The sequence below is a fragment of the Patagioenas fasciata genome, chromosome 3 (genome assembly GCF_037038585.1).
Source record: "Patagioenas fasciata isolate bPatFas1 chromosome 3, bPatFas1.hap1, whole genome shotgun sequence".
Taxonomy (NCBI): domain Eukaryota; kingdom Metazoa; phylum Chordata; class Aves; order Columbiformes; family Columbidae; genus Patagioenas; species Patagioenas fasciata.
The window spans coordinates 23594363-23617736 of NC_092522.1; the positions used below are offsets into that span (position 1 = coordinate 23594363).

At 40.9% G+C, this 23374-nt stretch overlaps 1 protein-coding gene and 1 long non-coding RNA gene across 3 annotated transcripts in view; one reads left to right on the forward strand and one right to left on the reverse strand.

Moving 5' to 3' along the window:
- Positions 1-1906: 1906 nt before the first annotated feature.
- On the reverse strand, positions 1907-3596 carry LOC136100657 (uncharacterized). Its single transcript, XR_010651220.2, has 2 exons — positions 3279-3596; positions 1907-2253 (listed from the first exon to the last, which is right to left on the reverse strand). It is a non-coding gene; the product is annotated as an uncharacterized lncRNA (long non-coding RNA).
- A 425-nt stretch (positions 3597-4021) lies between these two features.
- The window catches only part of LIN9 (lin-9 DREAM MuvB core complex component), a 40435-nt gene continuing 21082 nt past the window's right edge, over positions 4022-23374 (forward strand). Inside the window, exons 1-5 of one of the 2 annotated variants that reach the window (XM_065834277.2) lie at positions 4022-4100; positions 13437-13469; positions 15876-15970; positions 19674-19778; positions 21689-21822. In XM_065834277.2, the coding sequence (XP_065690349.1) occupies positions 4022-4100; positions 13437-13469; positions 15876-15970; positions 19674-19778; positions 21689-21822 (446 nt within the window). The remainder of the gene's footprint in view (positions 4101-13436; positions 13470-15875; positions 15971-19673; positions 19779-21688; positions 21823-23374) is intronic. The other variant, XM_065834278.2, reaches the window with a different exon arrangement.

Below are 23374 nucleotides of genomic sequence, written 5' to 3' on the forward strand. Positions count from 1 at the left end.
CCAAGACATTAGGTTCCATGACATCCTCTGCTTCTTTCAGAGGAGGGATGTTGAGGAATGAATTCTGATCTAAATGTTAAACTACAAGAAGTAGCAATGTATGTATATTTAACCATTTTATCTTTATTTAGCATGGCTGGAGGCTGTGTTGTACAGTGGCTCGCAAATGTTAAGATAGTTCATGCAGTTTTATATGAATTGGGTAAAGTGAAGGATGCCAGCCTAAGCCACTTGGCAGTATATATTGTTTGTCAGATGCCCAAGATCATGCAGGAAAGAAGTGCCTGAGAAAGTACAGCACAGGTCACCCAACCCCGTATGTCAGTCATAAACCAGTCTTTACATCAGTTGGTACAGCCTTTAATGAAATCCACCTCCCTGTCCCCAGTTTCTAAATCCAAGGAGGAAGAAAAAAGAGTTTATTTGTGAAAAAGACCTTGGGGCACATCAAACTTTCTCAATACCATACAGAGTTGTAATCACGTTCTTAACTGAGTAATGCAGTCTTTGCAACTAGTGAGATCAGACCTCCCTCTCTGAGTTCTAGGGACATAATTTTCTGCTGAAGTGTTTCTGTAGCCAGTTTATATACCACTTAGTATTTTGCTTAAATTATTCTTCTGTATCTGGTGAGGCACCCAACTTAGTCCATTATACTCTCTCTCCTTCTGTTATGCCCATTAAAAAAATAGTTTCCACTGTTGTGGAGTACATCTGACCAAGAGCTTGTGTGTCCTGCTACTTTCAAATAAATGCCAGGCTACTTCTCCAGAAATTATAATTTTGGAAATGCAGTGGCACCTATGAGAAGAAAGGCAGCTATAGATCCCAGTCAAGATGACTTGCTGGTTTTCATTTGTTCCAGTGTGGAGATTGTGGGCATTGTGGGTTGCTCTCATGGAAAGTGAGATACCCAAGTACAGTCTGAAGGTAAGAAGGAATGGCTTCCCAATAACTGAAAGGGGAAACTGGCTGCTTCCCCTGCCCTCTAATTACAAATTCCAATTTCATGATGTGACTGATGCAGCAGGACTTCACAAGAACATGCTTCAGTTACTGAAGAGCACACTCTTCTGCCAGCTCTCAGCTTTTCTGCTACCAGTGCCTGCCTAGGGGAGGTGGGGAAATTGCCCTCTGGCCATCTCCTGTTCCTGGGGGATAGCACTACCTGCACTGCTCTGATGAGACTCTGAATGTGTTGATTACCAGGTGGTGTAACTTGTCTTAATATCACCTGCAGTAATTAAGGAGAAATTTGAGTGCTTTCTGCAGCATTTTGGTGCACACCATTAAGAGGATTTGCCTAGCGTGACCCTTTAGGAAAGCAAACAGCAAGAGAGACAGCAGCATAAAGCTCTGCCTCCCTCGGTGTGAGGCAGGTGAGTCAGTACCTGCAGGCGGGCTGTCAGCCGAGAGCACAGATGTTCTCGGTCACTGTGGCTGCCTGTCGCAATAATTGTGTCATTTCCACATCACCCAAGTGCAAACTGCAAATTTGCCAGGATTGTAAAAGGAGACTGAAAATACTGTGTATTTTTCTGCATACTCATATGGCAGCAGTGCTGTTTGTGTGACATGGAAACAGCATGCACAGGAGAAGTTAAAAACTAGAATATAGAGATACTGCAGCATTCATAAACGGCCAAGATGTAAAAGGTCTTTTATAGCAGGAATCTTGAAAATAAGAGTGTTGATTGTTACCTTTCAGCATAGCGCATAGTAATAGCTTCTGCTAGATATTTTCCAAATGCAGCTGTTGGAATGAAATTCAGGAATATTCAGTGTCATGCTGATGGGAGCTGAATTTTACCTTCTGCCCTGGTAATTTTTAGGATGATTAGCAGGAGGTGTTGGGGGTAGGGGGAAATCTCTCAGCTTGTCTATTTTCTATTTTTAACACAATGTACAAAGAAATCTTGAAAGGTGTTGGGTTTTTTTTTCTTTTTTCTTTTTACCCCATTTTTCTTTTCCCTTCTAGACAGTCAGGCCCTAGGAGTGTTTCAAACTGTGACTGTGTTGTGGAAAACTTCTTCCCTCCCCTGAAGATGCCTTGAAAATCTCTTGCCTTGATGAAAGCTCTAGCATCAGGGTGGCACTGGGTGACCTCTGCTTTCAGCACAGGGAGGCCTGATGACAAGGTTTAAAAGCGGAGCAGTAAAAATCTTGCTGGTGATTGGTGTCTTCTGTCAGCTGTGCAAGTCTCCACTCTCAGTTGAGCATTAACACACAACCCTTGGAACAAGGGGAGCTCAGCTGAAACACAGAAAAAGCGTTAGTGGTGTTAACAGATTATTGTTTACCCGAGCCTGGAAGGTCTGGTCCATATCAGGCCTCCTGGGTGGCGGAGGTGTTTCATTGAAGGGGAACATTGTACAGGGCTTGGTGTTGTGTGGCTTTTGCCCTTGAACTGGCAGAGAGCACTGTTCTGTTGCTTTTTGTTACTAGTTAGTTTAGTGTTATGCCTGTGCTGTTCTGCATCTGCCTGCTGTAGTGGCTTTATTTTGGAAATCTCGCTGGAGCATCTTAGGCACTGTGGGGACCAGGGGGAAAGATGGCTGCTCAAACAGCCTTTCAAAATGACCTGAAAAAGAGGGTGGAAATACCTGCTAGACTCTGTCCTCTTTTTTGTTTTTTTTCTTTTCCCTCACATACATGGAAAGCCCTGGGGAAATTTCTAAAGGATTTTACTCAGTTTTTCTTCTCTTATAAACTCATCTTTTTTCCTCTTAAGCTGATGGGCAGCATTTGGGTTTTAAATTGATTTATTTATTTTAGAAATTGTTTAATAACATGACCTACATCCTGCCCCTTCAACCTCCTAGAGTGCCTAGTTATCTGATTTCATTAGCAAATTAAGAACACAAACTAAAAACAATATTCTGTGTCCCAATATATACATTTCTGTGTTTTGCAGAATCCTTAGTTTCACCTAGATGCTTTTAAAGACATGCAAACAGGCATAGCTTCCATTTTGCATCATGCCATGGTGCTGTTGGCAATATGTTTGAAATGTAACACGGACTTAGCCTTGCCGAAGATATACTGTTAATTTATTTTGAGCTTCAATTTGCATTTTCATGTGTTAAAAAAACCTAAAATTCTTTTTTTTTTTTGGTATGAGTAGCAGTAGGTACTACTGTGAAAGCCCCACACCCATAGAGAGTCTGGTCTATAAGCATTTAAGGTGCTTGTGGTTTACACTATCTCCATTTCTTGATGCAGAACCTTTAAAATTTGCTGTGGTGCAGAGACCTAAATGAGCCATGTAAGGAACCCACCTCTGCTGCTTGCAGAAAGCTTTAAGCCATGGTGGTTGGGGGCTGCATTGGATGGCAGGCCAAGGCAGGGCAGCTTGTTGGATCTCCCTGGTGGGAACAGGTGAGACCTTGACCTTCAGGCCTTGCTCTTGGATGTCTCAGTCATCCCTTCAGGAGGAGTGACACAGAGCACGAGTTCAGGGCCCGGACTGTTTATGCTGGCGTTTTTATTTTTATCACTTACTCCTCCTGATGCCTCAGCTTTGCTGCTGTTTTGCTTGGGCATGGGACAGCTGACAGTGAAAAGCAGAGATGAAGAAAGTTAAGTACATTTTAGCAAAAAAAAAATCATTTAATGTAGATGATATAACAAGCGCATTTTTAAAGACACTAAGCTAGCGGGCCTACTTTAGGGTGACCCTTCGGACCAAGTGTCAGCCGACCGTTCCCCCTCGCCCCGCCAGCATCCAGGACACCCGCGGGGGGAGCGCACGGCTTCTCTCACAGGCGCTGTCCCTCTTCCCACCACAAGCTTATCGGGGCAGAACCAGCCTCCTGCTCGCCTCCACAGCCCTCCGGGAGCGCGGGGGGACCCCCCCCCGCCGCCATGTCCCCTCCGCCGGCGGCTCCGCCAGCCGCCGAGCGCCCGTTACCGACCGAACGCCCGCTCGGCCGCCCGCCCTCCGCCCCGCGCACGCGCCCGCGCGAGCCCCGTCCCCGCGCGCCAGCGCCGCCTCGCGCAAGGCCCCGTCTCCTCCCCCAGAATGCACCGCGCCAGGCAGCCTTTGAAAAAGCGGCGCGGCTCGTTCAAGATGGCGGAGCTCGATCAGCTGCCTGACGAGAGTGAGTAGCGACCCGTGCCCCCACCGCCGTCCCCCGCCCGACACCGCCGTCCCCTCGCTCCCGCCTCCTCCCCCCGGCGGGGCACCGGCGCCGCGCCCCGCCGCCAGCCCGCCTCCCTCCCGCTAGCCGTGGGCGCTGTGCGGGGCCGGAGCCCGAGCCTCCTCCCTGGCAACCGGGCCGGCCCGGCCCCCCCACCCCGCTGCCGTCGCCCCTTCTGGGCGAGGCCCCGGCCTGGGCGGTGGCGCAGGGAGGGCGGCGAGCGAGGAGCTCCCTCCCGAGGGTGCGACCCCCGTTGCCCTCGGGGTGTCGGGGCTGGGCCCCCCGCCCCACCCGGCTGAGGCGGCGGGGCTGGCCCGGCGTCACCTGCCGGGCGGGTGGGGTGCGGGGCGGGAACCGGCCGGGGAGGGGAGGCCGTGAGTGTGCGGGGCACGTCTGACAGCTTGCCCTGCCTGTGGGGTGCGGGCAGTGCGGGGTAGGGAGCGTCCTGCCCCGGGGAAGGGGCGAGTAGCCCGGTGTTCCTGTCCCTGCTGTCATCCTGGCAGGGAGTGGGGGCTTATGTGTTCATAGCGTGTGTTGTGCACAGTATGAGTACCTCTGAAGGACTGGGGGGGCTGGGGTGTGTACATTGCATCTAGGGGGCACTGAAAAATGCAGAGGGAAGAGCTCAAAGACCCTGTATTGTGTGCCAGTAGGTGAAAACTACTTGTGTAGGTAGACAGCATGAAAATACACGCTTGTGTACATACAGACTTATACATCTACACAGACTTTGTGTGGATGTTGTTTTCAACACATAGGAGGATTAGATAAAAACTTAGATATAGATGAAAAAGATACACGTGTTGCTATGTATATGGATTCACGTACAAGGTGCTTGAGTGTTACAGAGGAGGAAATTATTCAACGTAAAAGGTGTCTACATGCTATCTTGGTATGTCTTCTTATAAACTGTAAATACATGCTATGCTAAAACTAGGGCATTTAGTAGTTTCAGTAAACGTGCCCACAACAGGGTAGACTTGTAGCTTTGGTGACACTGTTTTGTGTATCACTGTGCAAACTAATGAAGATACCAACTATTTCTATATTGGAAGATTCTCAGAGAGAGGTAACTCAGAGTTGAAATCTTTCTTCTGACTACTCTGTGTGGGTCTTTGTTACAACGCCACCAATTGTCAGGAGAAAAATTGATTAATATACCTGCATGGCCAGTGTCATCATGTTAACTGAACAGATTTGTAAAGGATTGTCGTAAATTAAGGGTAGAACTGACACTCTCAGTTTGATAGAGCTCAGTCATGTACCGTGTTAGAGTCCGATTAATACAGGTCATGGACCAACTGAGACAACCATAATTAATAATTAGCAGCATTTTATTGTTTATTGAATCAAATTTACCTCTTCACTAGAATGGACAGTGTTACTGTTCCTTCTTTTGCCGTTTTCCATGGGAGGCACAATGTGTTTCAAGAAGTTAACATGAAGTACGAAAAATAATTTTTTTGTCTCTGCTACCTTTATATTGCCTACAGGGGCATCAGGAAGGTTTGACAGATCTGTTGCCTCACCTGTAACAGACACTAGAACAGAGAGTGTGACTCAGTTTCCCTTAGGATTGTGCTGTACTGCAGGCCCTTACCAGCAGTGTCATTGTTATGGTGTCTGCTCGGCAGGTGAAGCAGACGCACAGTGCGTGTATTTGTGAAGGCAACAGGCTTCTGCTGTGCTGACCTTGTCCCCGAGGTTTGTGTTTACCTAAGTTTGGTGCAAGTAGGGGATGTTTTGGCTTTCCATCAAATAGGGAGTTTTATGTTTCCTGTAGCGTTGCTGAACTGCTGGAAATGTGAAAGTTTCTAAGGGTGTTTGCCTTGTGCTTCCATTCCTATTCTTTCCAATTTTGGTGAATCGGATGTTTTCAAATTACTCTGTAACTATTGCTGCTCATCATTCTTTCATTTCCAGTCCTATACTTAAAACCAAGATGTAAACTTAGTCCTGACTGATTTAACACTGACTTCATGCAGCTTTCAGTCTGAAACTTAATTTATAAGGTATAACAACAGTAAGCATTCAAAAATTCTTTTTGGAACCTTCCATAGTGGTGTAAAAATGAGTTTCTAAATAAGTTAGAATAGTTCATGATTAAGACTTTCAGATTTATGTATCATCCCTGTGAACTTTCTCCTGTATAGCTTATAGTAAAATAGTAGACCAAAACTGAGTTTTCACATTAAAAAAATTATAAGTAAACACAGTGTATTTGATGACAGAAAGAATGAATTTTTGCAGTGTGGTAATAACTATGCAGTTTCACTTTCCAATTGGAAATCTGATTAAGTGGAATTTGTCCCAGGGCATTATGATAGCATCTACTTGCCCTCTGGCAAGTTGTGTAAAGCAGCTGGGCAGTGAATATTCCTTAACCTAGGAGTGAGAGGAATGTAATGCACGTAGTTGTCTCGTAATCTGTGCTTATTTTGTCTGCTGAAGTTCCTATCATTCTGTCCTTCTCTGAAGCTGACATTCTGTTCTTTTGAAATGGATAAAAGAGTTCACATCGACAACCTGAAAAATGAAGAAGATGGCAGTGCATGAGTTTACATGCATTTCTTGTAGCTGAGGCCTCTTGTTACTAGTGCTGCTAGGGAAAAGGGATATGGTAACCTGGGATGGAGCAAAGTGCTGTGAAGAAAGAACAATTCTGTGGCAAATACTCTTAACTGAAAAGTTCCAAAATATGGAAGGTCTTGAATGCACAAGTACTCCAATACAAATAATTTGATTTACATTTTGGAGACAAAATTTGTTTCTGCAGGCTGTTGGTTTGGTGCCCAATGAGTGACTAATTTCAGTCAAGGCATTTCACCTCCTTATCTCCTGGTAATTTTGCAGGGGAGGCAAGTGGTGGACAGTTTTACTGCTGCAAACCAGATGCCTGTCTTGTCTCAGAAAAGGAAAACAGTTGATTGTATTGGAGTGTACATAATGCTGCCCTGTCTCTTGCTGCTAGTAATAGAAATTGTATTTGTGGATTGCTTGGTTATAAAGTGCACAGAATAAAGCTGAGGTGGAACTTTGATAAAACACACAACACGTGCAGATGTGACTAGAAGACTGTCCTAGTCCTGATAGAGACAGAGCTCTGCTGGCAGCAGCACAGGCAAAGCTGCATCTTAGTGTGTTCTTTTGCACAAGTGAGTCTGAATGAGAAGGAAGGCTCTGTAGAAGTGAGGTGAGATGCCATTTTTTATAGAAGTGAAAGCATGCTTAGCTAACTAAATGATCATCAGCATGGGACCACCGCCAAGACAAAACCTCTGAGCTGCTGCGGAGTGCAGTGTTCTGTGTTGTGTGTAGGCAAACACCAAGTGGCAGGTGAATCGCTGAAAGAAGCCAGACTGGTGTCAAGTGTTAACCTGTTACAGTACAAGTACTGAAACAACAGTATATTACCAAATATATGTTGGTAGACATTGCTGGATTTAGGGGCTTGTGTTTTAGGATGGGCAGAAGGGAAGAGGGGACAAGGATCTTTCTATATGGCCTTTTATTCCATGGATGGAGGCTGCAGCACAAGGGCAGCACTGCACACAGAAATCATTGCCTTTACCCCCAGCACAACCTTATGCTGTGGTCCGCAGGCACCCTGTCTCTGCACAGCTCTGTTCCAACGCCCTCCTGGGTGGCTGCAGAAGGGATGTGGCACACCTCGCCACTTTGAGCCTAATGCTACTGTGCTCTGAGCATTTGAGGCAAAAAAGTCAGCAGAATTATATGAGATTACAGCATTTGTGAGAAGGCTCAAGGTTAGTTTTGTGGCTGCTAAATAGTACCCACAACTAACAATTTTGGGATCCTTTGTGCTGCATACATTTAAAATTGTATGTTACCATGGTATCAGTGCATTGTCCATCATGAGAACACAGTGTTTCAAAAAGAGGGCTTTGGTGTTGTCGTTATCATCTGTACAAGTCCTGTGAAAGTGTTCACATGGCTGAAAACTTGACTTGTAGTTAAATTAAGATTGGGAAATGCACAAATGTCAGTTTATTAGTGGGTTCATAACATTAGGGAAATATGGATTCATGCCTGAAGCAGAAAGTTATTGTTTGTGTATTTATTTATTTATTTACCTCTTCAGTAAGACAAAAGTTTTGGGGGAGCTTAAAAGCTGCCTGAAGCCTCTTTTTCCTCTGATGCATACTTTTTACTTTCTAAGCTTTCCTAGATAAACTATCCTTTTAGTTGCCAGTCATTTGAGATGCTTCCTCTGCTGAAACAACTTGTGCGGTGCTTGTGTAGATGAATGATCTCTTGGAGGGTTAATGACTCAATCTATAATAAAGGCTCATATTTTTCCCTTCTACTCCATGATTTTCTCTGTCACACCATTTTTAGTGCCGGCAATGTAATTTAATTACATTGGCTTCTGAGCTAGTCGTGCAACTAGTGTTGAAATAACTGCTCACCTGTGCAGAATTTAGACAAAATAGTGTAATGATCTGGAGAGAAAAGGTTTTACATTATGTAATTGCTTATCTGGATCTTGGAATCTTCTCTAATGATTTAGATTTGCCCCTTTATGCCCACATATTAGTAAAATCAGTATCTATGGAATGTCCCTTTAGTTATTTGTAACCTTTATTTTCAAATTTGTAATCCCTTGTTACAAATTAATTACAAAAAAGAAAAAGTCTGAAAACACTTTCACAAGTGTATTGTGCTTGTTGGTGTTCCTGTTTGAATTTTAAGATCAACTGTTCAGAAGTCGTATTTAAACTGCTTTACTTCATGTTAGTACTGGAAATACACATCAGGGCATCCACAGCTGCCCCTGTTGAACTGCAGTCATATTCACCTCTTTTGTTCAGTTATGGTATTTTCAGATGGGGGGAGGAAATCAATGCTTGTTTTTTAAACTTACACCTGAATTTAATCTTTGAAAAGGAGAAAAGCTTTTGTACTTTTTCCCCCATGCCTCCAAGCCTATTGCCACATCGGAAATGCTTTTTTGGAGGGCAAACTATCAGAGTTCCTTTTGAAGTCTGTTCATACTGCTTTTGCAGAGTGCTTAGAGGACGTTTTTTAGGTTCTCTTCATGGTAATCCTCTGTATGTGATCCCTTGTGCTGGAGAAGCAGTTCCTGGGTGCAGGGAGGGCGGTGGCTTGGGCAGCTGTCCATCTGCCCAGCCTACGCCCGCAGCCCCCGTCCTTATCATGACACACTTGGCAGACTCAAGATTATTTTAAGGTTGATTTTTTTATTTTTTTAATTTAATTCTGTTTTACATGGACTTCCTGAAAATCACTTCTTGCAAATGTTATAAAACTCATAAATACACTTATTCCTGACTCCTAGTTACTAATGAACTTCCTATTATCATACTATTAAATGCATCATAAGCTAGGATACAGTTACTTTTAATGCACATCTGTAATGCATGTATTTTATGTGTTTGTTTTTAGACCAGAAAAGGCCATTATAATTGTCTTACATTCTTCATTGAGCATGCTAGGATAGTTGTATTTGGAATTTCTGTGTATCGATTCCATGCTTCCTTTTTAGCTGTAGTATTCCCTTTTAAAGTAGATGTAAACTTGGTTTAAAGACTTCAAATGATAGGGGCCCAACATGCCTTTTCTTAGAATAGTTATGTAAAATCTGTTAAACTTTGCATTCATTGCTAACCTGAACTTATTCAATGTCATTTTCCAACAAATAGATCTAGTTACGCCTTTCCCTGTAAAAGAAGGCTGCAGAGCTATTTACTGTCTGAATTATCTTCCTTTGTAGATAATCGTGATCAGTGCAGATCTTGAGTTCTTTGGGAAGAACAAGATTGGAGTGTCTTGACTTTCTCTCAGTAAGGCATGGTTTTGGATCTTCCAGCCTTTCTTCTAGCTCTGTTCTGAATCTTTTCCTAAGTTTTCAGACTTAGTCAAGTGTGAACACTGTGTTCAAGTAAATACCGACAACATAGGCAAAGGATACTAGGGCGAGACAAAGCCAATCGTACAGTTTGCACTGGAATAGTATTGCCAGCGTAGGCTACTGAAAGCAGGATTTCCAATTCCTGAGCCACTGCTGTGGTGAGCTGGCTGTATTTCCTCCCTACGCTGAGGTTTGCTCACTCTCGATATTAAGAAAGTCATCTCCATGATCATCTGAACCTAGAGGAGATAGAAGTACACTTTGGTTGTAATATCCAAAATGATGCATAGGTTCTTCCTTTCCACCCATTTAAGTGTTTGATGTCTGTAGAAGTGAAATCTGTGTCATTGTCCTAATAGGTATTTACATTCAACCGTGTGTTTATATTCTACTTTAATCTCTGTTTATAATTAAAATGCTGGTTAAAAAGACTGTCTGTGATTATATATGTGTTATTCAGAACGGGAGTGTACGAAATTACTGGTATTTAATGTGAGTCTGGAATATCATAAATCTAATAATTATTTTAACTAAAATTTTGGTAGTTTTAATAAACATAATCTGTCCTGACTCACTTTGCAATTTTTATAGTATCTGAAATGCTTTTATCTGTATTAAATGTTGGTTGTTTTTTATTTTGACACGTAATTTATTAGATCATCATCCTAGTTTCTAGTTTTGTGGCTCTGGTAGTACATGCAGTACTGCAAAACTAAATTGAAAAAGTAGGGAGATGTACCATATTCCTTGAAGCTGGGTGGTATTGCAGGTAGCTCCTAAAATCAATGTAGTAGAACTTGAGAAGAAAACCCATGTATTGTATTGTTGCCTTTAAGGCAAAATTAAGCTTATGGGCATCTCTGTTGTCATTTTGATATCCTACATGTATTTGAATTCTTTAATTCTTCAACCTACAGAACAGTTGGTGTTAATAATGTTCTACAACTTACTACATAAATATAATTTAGTTTAACTTTGAACAGGAATTTCTTACTTGGACAGTTGTATTCCTAAGTAAAGATGCTCTTTTGCAGTTACATTACTTTAGTTGCAGGTTAGGTCAAAACAAATTGGTAGCCTTATTCTAGCATGCATCTGTTGAAGATTAACTATCTGGTGTGGAAAAGTCCTTGGCAACTGAAACTGGTTTGGGATGGTAATTTTACAAAGCTAGAAGGTAGTGTATTAACATTCTGCTGTCCACCACTTCTCAACGTGTTGTTTCTCTTGCTGGTTGTTTAATGCCCATCTCTGCTGACCCATTGTCAGTCTCACAGATGAAGCACATGGATTTGATGCTTAGCAAAGGTTCTCAGGCACTTCAGCTGTGAGGTGGACACCACCCCCCATATAAAGCTTGGCTGCCTCTTGCTGAGTTGTTTTGTTTCCATTGTGACATTCTTACCCTCGACCAAACTGATCGAACTTGCTTCATATGAGCAAGATGGTCATAAAAAGAGGAAAATACTTGTATGTTTGTCCTTACATATGAAGTGCCTGAGGTCTTCTGGAATAGCTATCCACTCTGAAAAGCCAACAACTTCATGTGACAATCCTGATGACCCTGCTTCTGCCTTTCCACCCTCAATGACATGAACTTTCCCCATGTTTTTAAACTACTGATACTTCTTAATCCCTGCACACATTTCCCACCACCCCTTATGTTAATTTGAGAGTGACACTGGTACTTCACTGTTCTTACTGTTGCTGCTCAGGACTGCATTCTTGGTTGATAGCAGGGTACCCGTGTATTTATGCAAGCACAGTATACAGTATTCAATTATTATTATGAATTTATTTTTTTTTAAAAAAGGCTTTTATCCTGTGATACCTTTCAGCATGCAGCTGAGTTACAAGAGCTGAATTCACTGTGAATCAGATCATCACAGAAGCATGTTCCTGTACCAGTCACTGTTGGGTCTCTGACCCAACAAAGGTGATATGTCAGAAAATAAATGTGCAAGAATGGTATAGCCCAGGTTTGTCACCTTGTTTTTGACAGATAATCCCATATGCATTAGCTGATGTAGATTCAACAGGTTGGGAGATACTGGGGCGGAGGCCCCCTGAACTACCAGTGAGTCAAAACTAGTTCCATTTCATCTCTTAAACTTTTTTTTTTTTTTTTGGGGGAGGGTGGTTTGAAAAGAATAGGAACTTTATTTCCTTTTTCTTTTTTTATTGAACTCTTTTTAACATGTGGCATAATAAGATGACAGCAAACAAAATAATATGATGAAAAAATAAGAAACGTAAAGGTTTTTTTTGCCATTGCTGCACCTATATTCTCTTCAACAGTCCACCTCAAGCCGGAATGCTCTGTTCCCCTGGAAAGTGGCAATAATTAATTTTTTGGTTCTGATATTCTCTGGAATGCACCCTCTCAGAGGCAAGGATCTCTGGCACTGTGCAGTTAGTGGCACCAGGACCTAGATACAGGACAGCCACAAGAAAAGGAATTTCCAGACCTTTGGAGTCAGAAATGTTCTTGGAACAGCAGGTTCCAAAGAGAAGCTGAAGGAGAGAGAGTGGGGAAAGTGAAGGGGAGAACAGGATGCAATGCAAGGAGTGGTTGCAACACTGGAACGTAACTGGAAAGTTAAAGTTGATTTGAAAGAAAAGCATGAAAGTGTGGGGCATTCCTCACTGCTAATGTAGTTGTTTCAAATAGCTCATTCTAAGAGAGACATTTGAAAATTCCAGAGCATAAAGGTAGCAGTCAGGCCCAGTTTTGTCCTTCCTGGCCCAGAAGCACTGCAGAGGTCCTACAGATGCAGTAGATGGGGAGCAATGATATTTCAATGGATGTGTTACACAGTTTGAGCAGTTCAAGCAGACTAAGGATCCTTGTCTGCATTTATAATATCTGAATCTAGTGCCTTTCTGAATAAGGAGGTTCTTCCAGGAGGCAACTAAATGTCTATCTCCTACTTGTGAACCAAGCTTAGAGAGCATAAAATACTGCTTTTGTGGAAATATTTTGAATTCCAGAATTTTGAATTTATAAAAATAATTTTTTAAAAAAGAAGCATGCATTACAGTTTCCTTGCCAGTTGTATAATATATCTGCAACTACATCAAACAAGCAGCTGCGTGGAAATATGTATTTTGCATATAACACAGCAAATTCTGAACAAGCTTTAAACAAAAGTGCTCAGCATCTGAAGCTGTTTTTAGATGTGAAACTAAAAGAAAAAACAAAACATGAATATGCTTTCAAGGTTTATTGGGTAATAAACATATAATGCCACAGAGGGTGCACTGGGTTCACTCATTCAGCTGTGAAAGATTTAATATTAAATTACATTTTCTGCCTAAGAATTAATTAAGAATGAGTAAACTCTGCATAGGTTGTATGGTTTGAAATAACTTATGATTTATATGAACTTTTTGATATATTGCAGGTTCTTCAGCAAAAGCACTTGTGAGCTTGAAAGGTAAGAAATTAATGTGTTATTTACTTGTATCCAATCTGACTTTCAGGTATACTTAGTTTCTGGCTTCAAAAAGTTCAAGAAAATAACACTGAAGAAGGTTTTTGTTTGAAATATGATTGGGTTTATTGTGGATATTTGTTAGTTCTGTACACTAATAATCCTTGATGGTTGAAAGTACATATGTTGTGGTGTATTTAGACACTGCACTTCTAGGCAAAATTCCTGAAATGTGTTTTTTCTTCTTAAGTACTGCCTAGGCGTCAGGTTTGATGAGAAGATTGAGGTAATCTTTAGTCTCTTGAGGATGAGATAGGAGAAGGATTCTTAGTGAGACCTGTACATGTGACAAAACTGACATTAGAAAGGAATTTTGTAATGTCATGTATTCTGTCAGCAAGTTGTGGACTCAAAAATACGTTTCTTATATCTTTTTCTTTAAAATTTTCTTCATGAACGTTCATACAAATTTCAAATAGGATCATAATATCATTTTAGTTGGAAAAGACCATTAAGGTCATTGAGTCCAACCGTTAGCCTAACATTGTCAAGTCTTCCTCTAGACCATGTCCCTAAGCACCACATCTATACGTCTTTTACACACCTTCTAGGGAGGGTGACTCAACCACTTCCCTGGGCAGCCTGTTCCAATGCCTGATAACCCTTTAGATGAAGAAACTTTTCCTAATATCTAATCTGAACCTCCACTAGTGCAACTTCAAGCCATTTCCTCTCGTCCTATTGCATGTTACTTGGGAGAAGAGTCCAACACCCTCCATACTACAACCTCCTTTCAGGTAGCTGTAGAGAGCAATAAGGTCTCCCCTCAGCCTCCTTTTCTCCAGGCTAAACAGTCCCAGTTCCCTCAGCCACTCCTCATCACACTTGTGCTCCAGACCCCTTACCAGCTTCGTTGCCCTTCTCTGAACTCTCTCCAGCACCTCAGTGTCTTTCCTGTAGTGAGGGGCCCAAAACTGAACACAGGATTTGAGGTGGGGCATCACCAGTGCTGAGTACAGGAAACAATCACTTCTCTAGTACTGCTGGCCACACTATTCCTGATACAAGCCAGGATGCTGTTGGTCTTTTTGGCCACCTGGGCACACTGCTGGCTCATGTTCAGCTGCTGTCAATCAACACCCCAAGATCCCTCTCTGCCAGGCAGGTTTCCAGCCACTCTTCTCTGAGCCTGAAGCACTGCCTGGGGTTGTTGTGACCCAAGCGCAGGACCCAGCACTTGGCCTTGTTGAACCTCATACAACTGGCCTCAGCCCAACGATCCAGCTGGTCTAGATCCCTCTGTATGGCCTTCCTACCCTCCAGCAGACCAACACTCTCACCCAACTTGTGTCTTCTGCAAACTTACTGAGGATGCACTCAATCCCCTCATCCAAATCGTTGATAAAGAGACTGTCCCCAATACTGAGCCCTGGGGAACACTACTTGTGACCAGCCACCAACTGTGTTTGACTCCATTAAACAACTCTCTGGGCCTGGCTATCCAGCTAGTTCTTGATCAATGACAGAGTGCACCCATCCAGGTGGGATACAGTGTCAAAGGCCTTACTGAAGTCTAAGTACATAACATCCACAGCCTTTCCCTTGATCCACTAAGTGGGTCACCTTGTCATAGAAGGAGATCAGGTTGGTCAAGTAGGACCTGCCTTTCATAAACCCATGCTGACTGGGCGTGATTTCCTGCTTGTTCTGTATGTGCCATGTGCTCCATAATCTTCCCCAGCACTGAGGTCAGACTGACAGGCCTGTAATTACCCGGATCATCCTTCCAGCCATTCTTGTAGATGGGCGTCACATTTGCCAACTTCCAGTCAACTGGGACCTCCCCAGTTAGCCAGGACTGCTGATAGATAATACTGACAATCTGCCAAGAATAAAAGTTTCTTTTTATATTATAAGACTTCTATTACACAAGGAAAGAGACATGGTCTGTTGCATATGTTGTAAGATAGGTTTGTTTCAATAAAATTTGATTTATTTTTTGGTGTGCACCCACTTAATAATTTTTTTAAACCAGAAGCAGCCAGGTCTTGTAGAGCTTTACCTTCTGTAAGTTTCAGTTACAGCCACAGTACAGCTGTCTAGATGTGTGTCAACCTGGCAGTGGAAGTAACTGGTTCCAGCAAAGGAGGTTTTAAGAAATCTAAATGTTGTCAGGAGTAAAAAATGTTTTGTTCATGTTTCTCCTTGTACTGAAAATCTGTTTATTTTTTTAAAATTACCGTTCAGAACAATTTTAAAATATTTCGATCTAAAATCCATTTGTAGTTGAGTCCAAATATGTTGCAAGTAACAAAAATGTATTAGTAGTTGATGATAACTACTATCCAAAAATTAGTATATGTTAAACATACATGTATGTATATTAGTGACATTATTTTTTCACAACAGAGGGAAGTTTATCCAGTTCGTGGAATGAAAAGTATAATTCTCTGCAGAAAACACCCATTTGGAAAAGCAAGAATGCTGGTTCTGCAGTGGAAATGGTAAGAAGCAATAAAAAGACAACTTCAGGTTTGGTAAAATACCATAAAGTGAATCAAATTTGAGGATAAAAAAATTTGGCTTAGATTTGTAGTTTCATAATTTCCGAATGTTAAACTATGTCTTTCACAAGCAGTCTACACAGTTGGCATATGAGATGAAAACATATTTTATAAATGAACAATCAGACAAAGTAAATTGCTGACTTTGTTCAAGATAGAAAACTACTACGAGCTGTCTTTTCTTGTAAAGCAAGCATGGTGTGTAATGTTTGTACTGTATCTACCACCTTCAACTTAGGAATTGCCATTTCTGATCAACCATTTCTTTTATCTCATGAAATAATCTCACTTCTAATTATGGGTGAGAACTGATGCATAAAGAAAAGGAAGGGAAAATGTCATAATGCACTTCCGTCATTGTGTCTGTGAGGGTACAGATTTTAATAAAAATAAGGGAATGTCAGTGAAATGTCATGTAGTATTCTGAGATTCTCATAGGAGACCTTATGCTAAGGAGCAGCCTTGGGGTGGGGGAATGAAAGGTAACGAGCCTGCAGCCTCCAATGGCATGTGTCTAGTGTTTTGGTTGACCATTTCCTTCACTCTTTTTGAAATACACCATTGTTGCTTCTTTCCCCCTTGTATCGCATTTGAACTTTTGACTATTCTCAACCTCCTCTACTTTACTGAATTAATATGAGTTTGGTTTCATTTTGCCACTGTTTCAATTGCTAGGCAGATCTTTCTTGCATACTCTGGTGGTGCTGCCTTCTTCTACAGTAATTGTGACCAACTTGCCAACTATCACCTGTTTTTGATTCAAATTATTTTTTGTGAACTGTTTGTTTATTGGAAAGGAAACAGGTTTGAAAACTATTGCGCTTGCCTGCTCTGCACATAATCAAAATATCTGAGCAGCATCCAGTAGTGCATTGAGCAATGTGACTAACATCTGTCATGTACCTTGTCCTGTGATCTCCCTGTAGAGAGAAACTTACACAGAGAGGGTATTTATTTTGGTAGGATTCACACAGGTGTATATACATACATGTTGCTATGTGTTTACGCTACAGAACATAAGGTCTACAAAACACAGTTCCAGATAATGACCAGAGCTTTGTGCTGGCCCTTAGTTCCTGCAGGAGTTCACATCACAGTGTTCAGCTCTTCTGCTGAACGCTCATCTTCTCACAGAAACAAGCCTTACTAGTAGCTTAGATCACATATGCTGAAAAACCAAAGTCGCTAACCTTAACGTTTGTATGAAAACTTTGTCAATCTTTAGGTATGCTGGCTGTAGGTATTAAAAGTAAGGAGTCAAACTTTGAATGTAGCTGAGTATTCTGTAGAAAGCTGGGAGAAAGATCAGAGGATACTCTGGTGTGTTAGCAATGGCCCATGTTGCTGGGATGTTATGTAGTGTTCTGTACTAGAGGTCCCTGAACGCTGGAATTTTTGCAGATATGTTGTACTATTGGTTGAAAAATCTTTCCAAAAGTGCCTGACTGACTTAGCTAATATGGATGATGCCTCTTTGCGGTGCTTGTTGTTTTATTCTTGTGTGAGGCACCGGCAGTCCAGACTGATGAAGCACCCTCATCGTTTTGGATAGTTCCTTGGAATAGAATTTGGCAGCTTCTGTTGAGGGTTGTAAAACAGTTTTCTTGATGTAGAGCATAGCCTTAGCATAAGATTGAAGGAACTCTTAAGTTTGGTCTAGATTGCTTTAGTATTTGTGTTTCGATTTTGGCATGTGCTTTTCATCTGGTATAGTGTCAGAAAATCAAGAACTGTATAGATATTTGGGAGAGAAATGTTGTTCTGAAACCAGCATCTCAAATGTCAAGACTGAAATATAGTTGCAAGTATTCAACAGGAACCCAGCTCTTCATCCTGTGGGCAGAATGCTGTAATTAAAAAGTCCTGGAGTTCTGCAATGTAAGAGGTTTTCATTGTTGGAATGGAGTTGTGAATTTGGTTTCTTGCTCAAAAGTCAGAATAGTTCTGCGCTTTCTTTTTAGGATGATGATTTGTCAAGGATGGCAGATATGGTATAAAGGAACATAAAGACATTGTAATTGAAATTTAAGATTGTTCTTAATGTTTAGTGAATTGGAAGATGTGAAGAACTCGGTATATCTAGGTGAAGAGAGATAAATAACATCTGTAACAATATTGATAAAATAATTACTATGTTAATATGATGTGGACACTTAACATATAGTTCAGTGTGTGTCTCTTTCCTGGTTTGTAGCATCTATAAGGAATGAGTGTTTTCTTCTGTGTGCCAAATGTGCTGGGGTGTCTGGCACATACAGGGCACTACTGTTACTTAAATACTCTAGTGTAGTTATATTTATAAAATATATATAATTTAGAGTAAAAAAGGCACATTTCCCTGGGAAAGCTCTGGCTGTTCTCGTGGCATGGGACAGAGATGTGTTTTTTGCAACCACTAGTTAATTTAATAGAGATTATCTCTTTTCAAACAGATACTTCCATCAGTCACAAACTTATTAAATGTCTTTATTAAGTGTAAATACTTATTAGTGAAGTTTTATTTCACTTTGTTGATTTACTTTGTTTCTGACTCCTATTAAGACCTTATCTTTGTTATCAGTATTCTTCACATTGTGGGTGTTATAGATTTCATACCCATATCAATTCATAGCACTTTCACCATCTGTACTGAAAGAAGTGAAATCTGCATTTGTTCTGCCTTTGTCACCTTTGTAAATAGTTTGAAGTACAGGAAACACTACAGGTTGCAGCCTTGGGGTTCTGCAACAGAGACACATTTCAGTTGTGGCTGGTTCCTGTGCTGGGCCACAAAGTCTTCATGGAAGGAAAAGCTGCTTGCCCTCAGCACCAACAGTCAGTCACAGGTTACTCTTTTGTCCTCATTAAAAGTGCAAGTTTTTTGTCATAGGCTGAAATGTTGAGAAATAACTAAATGGAAATATTTTTTCATTACACATGTTTGCAATGTGGTTTCTTGTTTTCAGAAAGCCTTCTAATTCTCTTTGAGCTATAACTTCTTAGCGCATAAGTAAATTTCAGTTAGCATGAATTCGAAATTCTTCCCTTTTCTGATATTTTCACATAACTTTTTCAAGCTTTAGTTTCTTCAGACTTCAGCTTCTTAGCATTTTGCAGTGTAGGCATTTTCAAGGAGCTAAAAAAACAACCAGCAAATCCACAACACTTCATTAGACTCGTAAGAAATCCTTGCAAAAAAATTGCATCCACCTGATGTTTTTACTGAGAACATACCAAAACAAACAGGCTGTTTGAATTAACTTTTTTTTGGACCCAAAACTCAGAACAAACTTTCTAACAGATGTGCTTATAACCAAAGCAAGGACTATTTTAAGCTTAGATACACAAGTGTTTAGACACCTAACTCCTCTGGCAGCAAGTGGCAGTTACGTTCTAAATACTTCCGTGGAACTGGGCCAGCAGTATAGTAATGGGTTATAGTTAGCATTGGAAAGGCTGGAATTTTAAATCCCTTCCTTTCTTTTCTCAGCCCTTAGATCTGTAACTGCTAGGAGGCACTATTTATTGTATACTATGTGCCTTAAAACCAACAGGTGGCAACAGAAAAGGCATTCCGTTTCTCTCACTGTGAATTCTGTGCATGAACAGTGAAATCAGACTTTTTTTTTTTCTTGTAATTCATTCTTAATTTTGATACATGCAGCCCTTCAGAAATTCAAAACGGAGTCGACTCTTCTGTGAAGATGATGACAGACAAATAAACACAAGGTCACCCAAAAGAAATCAGAAGGTTGCGATGGTTGCACAGGTACCTACATGTATGCAGATATTTTTACCAAAAAGAGGAACAAGCCTTTCTGTGTTAGCTGAAAATTAGAATACATTTGCTTTTCAAGTTGCATTATCAGTTTATGCATATTCTTGTGAGGAAAGCTGTTGCTAGGAGTAAGCCACAGTTCAAAACAGAATTATATTTTTCTTCCTTACAACTGGGTTCCTCAGGTTTTTTGTGGGAGTACCCATTCTTTTTGATCCTGGATATAAGCATACAGACCTAGAAAGGATTCCAGACCAGCTGCCCATCTTGCCCCTGCAGACAGTTGTATCCTGTAGTCTGCATGAATTTATTCAACTTCAGTTAAAAACTGCCTAGGTTTCTTGCACTGACCACATCACTTAGAAGGCTGCTACAGAACTTAATGTTTTCCAACAGTTAGGAATTTGCTCTAGATATGCAGCCTAGATGTATTCATGGACATCTATACCTTCTTGATCCTGTAATGATAATGTCCTCCTGTTCAAACAACTTTTTTTTTCTACTCCTGTGCTTGACTGTCTACTCCTTGATATAGCATGAAAGAGCAGGTGTAATTTCTCGTAGCCTTTATTTGCTATGTTAGACAGGGCAACATCTCTTAGTCTCAAAGAACTGGCTCTTTAGTACCTTTGTCATCCAAATCGCTTCTCTGTACCATCACCCTGTGAGCCTGAATTTGCCACTCTGAAGAAGTACTATTTGAATCCTGGTCTGTCTTGCTTTCTGAACTGTACTGTGTAGTGTTGAATGGGGAAGATATAGCAGTTGCCATTTTCCTGGGTCTATTTTGTCAGAGATGAATACCACGACATTGCTCTCTATTCATTACCATGATTTCGTAAGAGTAGAAAGGCCTGGATTATTAATGTTGTAAGCCTGCTTGGTTTGTACTTAAATGTCTGAATCAGGAGGTCCAGCGACTGCTAGCCAAATATTTGTGGGGGACTGCAGCTGCCACAGCTCACAGATTTTGCTGGACTGTGTTTCATGGAGTTCCAGTGGGGAAGAAGGGAACCTGTAACTGGAAGGTAGTGGTAGTACACAGGAGGAGCCAGAAAGGTGCCTACCTTATGCTTTATCCTGTTATTGCTGCTGCTAAAGATCAAGATATGTTTGAACGTTTGGGGAAGGATAACAACTGATTATGGCACAGGGACCCAGTTAGCTAGTATTCTCAAAAGTCTGTTCTTTTGCAAGCAAGTTTTTCTTTCAGTCAGTTAAGAAAGCCATCCCTGGAACAAAATTACTGAATTATTTTTCTGTGGTTTTGTTTAGACACAGGTCTATGTATTATGCATGCAACCTAAGACAATGTATTTTCTGCAGTTTATAAAATAGCTTTCAGATGTAGTTAAAACTTGATTGCTTATGTCCATGCCTAGTTAATCTTGCAGTTTTCTAAAAAGCAGACACTCTGCTCAAAGCTTTGGCTGTGTTACGTTCCTGTGCTAGCTTCATCCTCAGTTTAACAAGTTAGCAAGAGTAGAAGCACTAGTGCAAGTGAGGCAGTCAGTGTCACAACATCATGTATGCTTACCTGAGACGTTGCTCAGTAGTGCCTCAAACTTTTGAAGTCTGTGTGTACTTCAATGCCTTGCTATTGTTACCTATAATGTAGTTTTAGTGTTGAAAAACATTTCTGTTAGAAGACCTTTGTATAAAGATCATTTGTTATATCAATCCTACTAAAATTTGCTATCTGTTATGTTTGATTGCATTGCTGATATAACGCGATAAGGATTATTATAGATGTCCAACAAAAAAATTGTCATGAAACAGTATGTGCAATTAAAAAGTAACAATTATTAATGTGCAAACTTTTATCAAGAAAATATATTTTAATTATTTGACCATTGAAAAATGTTAGACTGTTTAACTGTTTCCTCTATTTTACTACATAGAAGTTTAATACAACAATGCCAACACCAGACAAGAAAGTATCACAGAAGATTGGTTTACGGCTTCGTAACCTGCTCAAACTTCCCAAAGCTCACAAGTGGTGCATATACGAATGGTTCTATTCAAATATAGATAAGTATGTTTGTTTTATATAATTATCTCTTATTAGTATAGAAACAAGTAGTTTTCTGAAATTGAGCTGCAGATTTCCATATATTGGTCAGATACTCCAAAGGTTATTCTTAAATTATTAGTTATTGTAAATTATTTCATTCTTTTGTTACTTGTGGTTTTGTGTTTTATGAGTAACCTACTTGGGTAGTTTTCCATGGAAATCCTTCCTTCATGGAAATAATTTTCTTTTTAACACTTCTGCCTCTACCAGATACGAGACTTTATTCAAAATGTTTTTAGCATCTTAAGCATGAAGTTATCAGAACACAGACTTTTTTTAACCCTTCGATCAGTGTTACACAGGGAGGTGGGGAAGGAGACTGCTTCATCGTAAAGTGCTGCTTCCCTAAAAGGTGTAAATGTTGATTTTGGGTATTTCTTCTCCATCACCCTGTTCTTATTGTGATCACTAACAAAGCTCTGGGTTGTGACTATTCAGCTGTTGTCTAGATATCAGCGTACTTCTTGAGTCACAGTATCACAGTATGTTTGGAATTGGAAGGGACCTCAAAAGATCATCTAGTCCAATCCCCCTGCTGGAGCAGGAACGCCCAGGTGAGGTCGCACAGGAAGGTGTCCAGGCGGGCTTTGAATGTCTCCAGGGAAGGAGACTCCACAACCTCCCTGGGTAGCCTGTTCCAGTGCTCTGTTACCTTCACTGAGAAGAAGTTCTTTCTCAAATTTAAGTGAAACCTCTTGTGTTCCAGCTTGATCCCATTGCCCCTTGTCCTGTCATTGTTTGCCACTGAGAAGAGCCTGACTCCATCCTCGCGGCACTCACCCTTTATATATTTATAAACATTAATAAGGTCACCCCTCAGTCTCCTCCAAACTAAAGAGCCCCAGCTCCCTCAGCCTTTCTTCATAAGGGAGGTGCTCCACTCCCTTAATCATCTTTGTTGCCCTATGCTGGACCCTCTCCAGCAGTTCCCTGTCCTTCTGGAACTGAGGGGCCCAGAACTGGACACAATATTCCAGATGGGGTCTCACCAGGGCGGAGTAGAGTCTCCTGGACTGTTTCTGCAATTTGTGCCTCAGAGTCTTTGGCACTTGTTTTCTTAACACCACTGGCAAGGTTGTGTGAATTCTTCAAAATAACTATTTTAATTTAGTCTCTAATAATGAAAAATTAGAAATTCGGAGAAGTAAAAATCAGTATTGATGAATGGAATCTTAAAATCTACACTGACTAATATATGAAACACTAGTATTTAATATTCTAAAGAATGGCTTCACAGTTAACAACATTTTTTTCCAGAATTTATTCATAACAGAATAATTACTGGTTTTCCTTCCTATTTTAATCACGATTGCTGTGGCTGTTTTTCTTAACTGAGACAGCAGTCATAGCAACAGAAAAACATTTCAGGATATGTTAATCACAAGTAGAAAAATGACATGTCCATTTTCAATAGTTTTAAATTCATCATCTGTAGGATTTAATTCCTTTGAAAGTAGTCTTTACATGCCTTCCCGCTCTTATTTGGAGAGAAAAAAAAACCCAAACAAAACAC